General features: G+C 41.2%; 1 protein-coding gene across 1 annotated transcript; it reads left to right on the plus strand.

The window, feature by feature from the left end:
- Positions 1-5,211: 5,211 nt before the first annotated feature.
- On the plus strand, positions 5,212-6,153 carry LOC116521898 (olfactory receptor 6M1-like). Its single transcript, XM_032236537.1, has one exon. The coding sequence runs from the start codon at positions 5,212-5,214 to the stop codon at positions 6,151-6,153; it is 942 nt and encodes a 313-aa protein (XP_032092428.1).
- Positions 6,154-7,178: the final 1,025 nt, after the last annotated feature.

A 7,178-nucleotide genomic window follows, 5' to 3' on the forward strand; every position in this document is an offset into this window, starting at 1 on the left:
CTGAACTGGGAAAAACTAGTGGTCTGAAAAATGGAGATTCCTCTGGGGCAATCATCAATGAGAGGTCTAGCTTGCATCTGGAAGAAGAATGGAAGTAGTGAATCCTATTTCCATCTCCACATCCCAAACTTTCAGCAGGAAGATCTCAATGGGTGGAAACTAGTGAAGGATAGAAGCAACTTAGAACTAAGGAGAAATTTCCTGACAGTTGGAACAATTAATCAGTGGAACAACTTGTCTCCAGAAGTTGTGAATGCCCCAACACTGGAAGTTTTTAAGATGTTGGATAACCATTTGTCTGAAGAGGTGCAGGGTTTCCTGCCTAAGCAGGGGGTGGGACTAGAAGACCTCCAAGGTCCCTTCCAACTCTGCTATTCTAAGAAATGTGGCCACTTCCAATCCAATCTTCTTTAGACTGGCATTCTGCCTAAACATAGAATATGCTCGTATTTTCCTCCATCCTTTGACACTTTCTCCCAAAATGAACTCAGCAGATGATTAATTCCTAGGCAGCAGCAATATCCTTCTTGACAATCAGCTAAATAAATCAGCATTTAAAAAGTATAAGTTGAGATTCCTCCTTGGAGAGATTTGCTAATGGGTTCCCCAGAGAGTAAAGTCTGTAAATAAATTTATTCATTCTGGTGGCATCAAAACTTTAATGATATTCGGCTGTTTTTCCTACTTGCAGTGCATATTGTAGAAAGTTAGCAGCCACTTCTCATTCCCAACTCTAGGGGGTGGTGCTCATCTCTGTTTCAAAGCTGAAGAGCCAGCACTATCTGAAGATGTCCCCGTGGATATGTGGCTAGCATGACTCAATGCCAAAGGTTTATGGAACGCTGTTACCCTCCCACCAAAGGTGGTCCCTACTTTTCTACTTGCATTTTTACATCCTTTTGAACTGCTATGTTGGCAGAAGCTGGGACAAGTAACCGGAGCTCCCTCCTTTATGTGGCGCTAGAGATTCGAACCACCAAACTACCAAACTCTCTGATGGCAAGCTCAACATCTTAGCCACTGAGCCCTTACCCCTCTCCAAGGTGAATGAAATATTTTTCAGGAATATTAAAAAGACAATATATTATATTTCCCTAAAGGAGGAATGGAGAAACATGTTTTTTGTGGCAGAAAGGACGCCCACATTCCTTAACAGCCCACAGCAGATGTCAGCACTTAGGAGATAAAGAGAGAGATCTATTCATAGGCAAAGCAAATATTGCAGGAGGGAATCCATTCAAAGCAGGATCTTCTTCTTCTTGTGCCATATGCATCATCGAATGTTGGCCATCATGTTGCCAATCCTATTTTTTCAACAGATGCACAAAAAAGTGCTGTTGAGTTTTGTCCAAACCAATGCCTTAGATTTTGAAGCCATGATGTTCTTCTTCTGCCTGGACCTCATTTGCATTCAATCTTTCCTTGGAGGGTTAAGTGAAGTATATGCCATATTTTTCAAAACATGATATCTTGAAATTCCATGCAGCGAAGTCTGAACAAAGGCAGAGTGATAGGATTGGCCCCTTCACTCAAGATCCAAAGCAGGACAAAGCCATTAAGCCATAATAGGAATTGCCCAACATCCTTTCATCCTTTCAGAACACAAGCCTGTCTGTAGCAGACAAGGAAAACCAGTACAAAATGTTCTATAGATGGCATCTACTGCCCACAAGACTAGCAAAAATATCATCAAGTGTATCCCCAAAGCAGATAGAACATACTACCTGTCAACATTCCAAGTATCATGTAGAATTAAATCAGAGTCCAAGGCTTAATGATCCTTAAAGTGCCAATTTAATAAGACAGACATCTTAGGCACATCTGTGTTAATCTCAATTCTGGAAATGACATCAGAATTCCACCCAGTTAAAAGTTCATTATCTTGTCCCCACATCCACAATCCATCACATGGTCCAATCTTCTTCTTCCACGCTACACCCAGCTTCTTCCGGTCAGGTGTAAAAGTGCAGAGACAAAAGATGACCTTGGTTTCTAGAAAAGAATGAAAACAATACATTCCACAATCCTACTCCTGTCTATTTCCCCTTCCCATCAACTATACTAATGAAACAGCATAATGAAATAAGAGAAAGTGTGGCAGGCCAAAGATCCTAAAAGGGATATAATTGCAGGCCTGACAGAGGGTTTTTTTTAATACCTTCTCTCCGTCTTTGCATTTGAACTTTCTGTTCCTGTTGAAGAACATGTATTCTCTCAGCTGTGGTCAGAGAAAGTGTGGCAGGCCAAAATTTTTAAAGGAATATAATTGCAGGCCTGACACTACCACCCATGGTGGACATGTGAGGTGGCCAAAAAATACTGGGTAAAAATGTAAAACTGGCTGGAAACCACTACAGGAAAGCAAATAGATTGGAAACCTGAGACATTCTTACTAGGCATAACGATGACAAAATACAACAAAGAGACGTTATATTTAATCTTACATATTATCATGGCGGCTAGAATAACATTCGTGTAGAGATGGAAGAAGAAAACAATCCCAAATGAGGATGAGATAATACGAAAGATTCTAGAGTTTGCTGAGATGGACAAGCTAACCAATGAAATCCAAGGAAAGGAAGAGACGGAGTATTGTTTAATATGAGAAAAATGGCACAGGTGGTTGGAGGATAGAAACAGAAATTTGTGATGATAGTCCAAGAAAGATAAGAGTTACAAATCTAGGGAAAATGTCATACTAGTAGAAGAATAATAAAGTCTGTGCGATGTAAATTATCAAACATAGATGGATAGATAAAAGAGAATGAAATGGGAGGGTTAAAAATGTGAAACTGAATAGAAATATACTGAGAGAGAAAACAGTGTATGTAAAGATGTACCAGTTGTAACGCCCCTTACAGACCTCTTAGAATGGGGTGAGGTCAAAAGTAGCCAGTCTAAGGTTAAAGTTTTGGGGATTTAGGGAAGAAACCTCAGTCAAGTAATGCATTTCAGGCACTGATCACAATGTTGCCGAAGTTGTATTTTCTGCAATCGAGTTTGAAGCGGTTTACCTTAAGTTTGTATCTTTTGTGTCCTTGTGTGTTGTTGCAGTTGAAGCTGAGGTAGCCATTGACAGGTAGGATATTGTAGCAGATAATTTTATGTACTACACTTAGGTCAGACCAAAGGCAGCATTGTTGTAAGTTGTGTAGGCCCAAAATTTCAAGTCTGGTGGCATAAGGTCTTCTGTTGAGAGCAGAGGAGTACAGGACTCTTCTCGTGAAATGTCTCTGGACTCACACAATTGCAGTGACGTGCAGGCAGGGGAGGCAGTGGAGGCAGAGCCTCATCACTGTCATCATGAAAAGAAAAAAAATGTAAAAGGAAAAAGGCAAGAGCTGAGGTCAGGCTGAGCTAGTTGCTGCCAGAGTCACCGTGGATGACTCTGCTTTACTGTTTAAAAAAGCCTCTAAAAAAGTGCCCTCTACGATGTGCCTCATCTAGTCTGGTGTTTTATGATCGCTCGAGCAGAGTTAAGCAAGGGTTAAAAGCCTAAAAATTCCTGATGTAGGTGAGGCAAGTTGTTTTCCTGCCTCCCCCTGTAGAGGGCGCTTTTTAGAGGCTTTTTTAAACAGTTAAGCAGAGTCATCCATGGTAACTCTGGCAGCAACTAGACCTCAGCTCTCACCTTTTTCCTTTTACATTTTTTTTTCCTTTTCATGATGACAGGCAAGAGCAGAGTTGAAATCCTCTCTGAAACAGCTGGAAAAGGTATGTGTGGGGTGGAGGGAGGGGGAGGAATTCAAACTTCATCCTCCTGGTGTGGGGCTTTGGGCAAAGGCTGGAGGGAAGTGCTCTCCCTCCCCAAGTGTAGTTTGATTGCAGGCAGAGCCACGTTGTCTTTTCAAACCTGTAATCAGTGAAGCTGGGCTGGATCCTTCCGGGGCTGGGGGAAAGTGTGTGTGTTCCAGTATGGCTCTTTGACTGGCTTCCTGCCTCCTCCTGTGGTCTCCTTGACTCCCTCCTATCCAACTTTGTGTTTGTGTGTGTTTGTGTGTTTGTGTGTGTGTGTCTGTGTGTGTGTGCTTGTTTGAAAGAGAGTTTGTTTGAGTGAGATAGGGAAGGGGATAGGAGAGATAGTCCAATCCAACATGTGTGTGTGTTTGTGTGTGTGTGTGTTTGAGAGTGGGGGAGGGAGGGAGAGAGGGAGGAAGGAGGGGAAGGGAGAAGAAAAAGAAAAAGAAAGAAGGAAACTTATTTCGCAAAGGAGAAAAACAAATGCTGTCGCTTTAAATCGGAACTGAGCATGCCTGGCTGTGGAATTCTGGGAGTTGAAGTCCACAAGTCTAAAAAAATTTGAAACCCAACACTGTGTTAGTGCCTCACCAGCCATAAACCTCACCGCATGTTACTGCTCAATTGTATTAACGTCCGATATGCAGTGCAGATTCCAGACAGGTGAGCTGTATTCAAGAATTGGTCTAACAAAAGTTTTGTATCCTCTAGTTAGCACTACAGTATTACCAGAGAAGAAGCTACGCAAGGTTAGGTTCTATTCCTAAAGGATGCAATTAAAATGACATTCAGACAATCCTTGGTTATATGAATATAAACCAAGCCTCAGCTTTCTTTCTGTAAGCACAATCAAGCCAATGAAGTCAACGGAAGCGAAACGAATCTACAAGCAAGAAGGAAAGATGTTGGTCTCATTTTCTTCATGTTCTTGAGATTTTACTGAGAAGATCATCAAAATAAAGGTGGCTGCAAATGAGAATGCAAATCATAAATATGAATGAAGTCTATCAACACTTTTGCCTAGGTAAATAACTAAAAAAAAGCAGTGCATCATTCGAGCAGTGTGTAAAATCAGTATATATTCTGCTGGGATGTTGCATTTCAATATGTAGGAATCCTTGGTATTGAAAAATAAGGACAATTACATATGAAAAGAAAGGAAGCATCAGCAATGTGGATTTCTTAAGGAAATAGTTTTTTGTGGAGTAAAACATGAGTGGGGATTATACAATGCATTTTGGATTGTTTTTTTTTTAAACCGTATAATTTACTGAATGTGTGACCCTATGGAAAATATATCAAGCCACAAGTCAAATGCAACAGAGAAATAGATGTCCTTCATATTCTAAATGTGGACAATTAGAAGCTTATAGACTGAAACAATTCGGACTTCTGACAATCTGTTCTGAAGTTTCGGGATGTGTTGACATTGCAGGAATTCATGCTACAAGGGCCTTCAGGCTCACGTTGGTGATGGAACTGCGCTCTCCCAACATCACAGTGGTGACTGAGTTCATCTTAGTTGGCTTCCAACTTTCCAAGACCTTAGAGTGCTTCTTGTTTTGGGTGTTCCTGATGGTTTTTCTGCTCACCTTAACTGGGAACTTCGCCATCATCGCCCTGGTAAGCATGGACCGACGCCTCCAGAGCCCCATGTACTTCTTCCTCTGCAACTTGTCTCTTCTGGAGACCCTCTTCGTCTTGACCATCTGCCCGAAGATGCTCATAAGCCTGATTTCTCTGAATAAAACTATTTCTTTTGGGGGATGTATTGCCCAATGCTATTTCTACTTCTCATTGGGTACCTGTGAGTGCGTTCTTATTGCTGTGATGGCCATTGATCGCTATGTTGCTATCTGCTACCCTCTCCACTATACCATCATCATGAACAAACGTCTTTGTGTCATTTTGGCCCTGGGCTGCTGGACTGGGGGATTTCTTCTCCTTCTCGTTCCAGTGCCCTTCCTTCTCCATCTATCCTTCTGTGCCTCTAATCTCGTTGATCATTTTTTCTGTGACTATGCCCCGATTATAAAGCTTTCTTGCAGCAAGAGTGTGCCTTTCCTCCTGGACTTTGAGACAGCTCTGTCTTTAGTGGTGATGCTCACCTCCTTATCTATCAACGGGGTCTCCTATGTCTATATTATTTCCACCGTCCTACGGATGCACTCAAAAGGCCAGAGAAAGACCTTTTCCACCTGTGCTTCCCACATGACAGTAGCTAGTGTTTTCTATGGCAGCTCTATCTTCATGTACTCCTTACCCACCAAAGGACATTCGCGGGGTGTGCAAAAATCCACTGCACTTCTCACTGCGGTTATAACTCCATTATTGAATCCTTTTATTTACACCCTGAGAAACCAGAAGGTCAAGGAGGTCTTAAAAGACTGTCTGAAGAACTCATTTCCACACTGAGAAGAAGAGCACCGATTCCCCTGATCTGCATCTAGGAAATTGAAAATGAATTGCATGTGCAAATGATGCTTGAAGTTAGATTTGCATTGTAGGTACGGCCATTTGTCTGCCTTTTTATGGACTTAGACATTAATATATTTAATTTATATGCTACCCTGATTCTGACATTCAGAATGACCTAACAAAAAAATAATGAGTTCATTAAATTGGCATGGATTTCATTTCAAGATGACAGGTTTCGGATTCCATATGAAAGTGTCATCCTAAACACACTTAGTGTCAGGCCTGCATTTATATTCCTTTTGAAATTTTGACCTGCCACACTTTCTCTTATTTCATTATGCAGCTTCTTTAGTATAGTTGATGGGAGTGTGGAATAGATAGGAGTGAGATTGTGGAATGTATTGTTTTTCATTCTTTACTAGAAGCCAAGGTCATCCTTTGTCTCCGCACCAGTACACCTGACCGGAAGAAGCTGGGTGTGGATGCCAGCGTGGAAGAAGAAGATTGGACCATGTGATGGATTGTGGGTGTGGGGACAAGATCATGAACGTTTAACTGGGTGGAATTCTGATGTCATTTCCAGTATTGGGAATAACACAGATGTGCCTAAGATGTCTGCTTTATTAAATTGGAACCAAAAGGATTGTTTTGCCTTCGACTCTGATTTAATTCTACATGATACTAGGAACGCTGACACTTAGGCTACCTAAACAACTTATACTTATTAATGTCTGATCTTAAATTAAATGTTTAATGAGTTTGGTATTCTTGATAGAATTTACATCTGCTGTAAATTGTAAATTGTACAGAAGTAGAAAACCTGAATCCATCTTAAATGTCTCATTCCACAACTCACATTCAATGTCATGGGAGACAACTTTGTTACATCCAGGGAGAAAAAGCTTTTCAACCATTTTTCGATCATGAATAATGGCAGAGAATATAACAGATACTATAGGAGTTGTCCAGTTCTGGTATTCAGCCAGTTGGGACCAGTTCACCTAAACTGGTAGTGGAAATCA

The sequence above is a fragment of the Thamnophis elegans genome, chromosome Z, assembly GCF_009769535.1.
Source record: "Thamnophis elegans isolate rThaEle1 chromosome Z, rThaEle1.pri, whole genome shotgun sequence".
Taxonomy (NCBI): domain Eukaryota; kingdom Metazoa; phylum Chordata; class Lepidosauria; order Squamata; family Colubridae; genus Thamnophis; species Thamnophis elegans.

Excerpts from the sequence above, each read along its gene's own strand:
- LOC116521898 (XM_032236537.1), top strand. The coding sequence starts at position 5,212 with ATGGAACTGCGCTCTCCCAACATCACAGTGGTGACTGAGTTCATCTTA.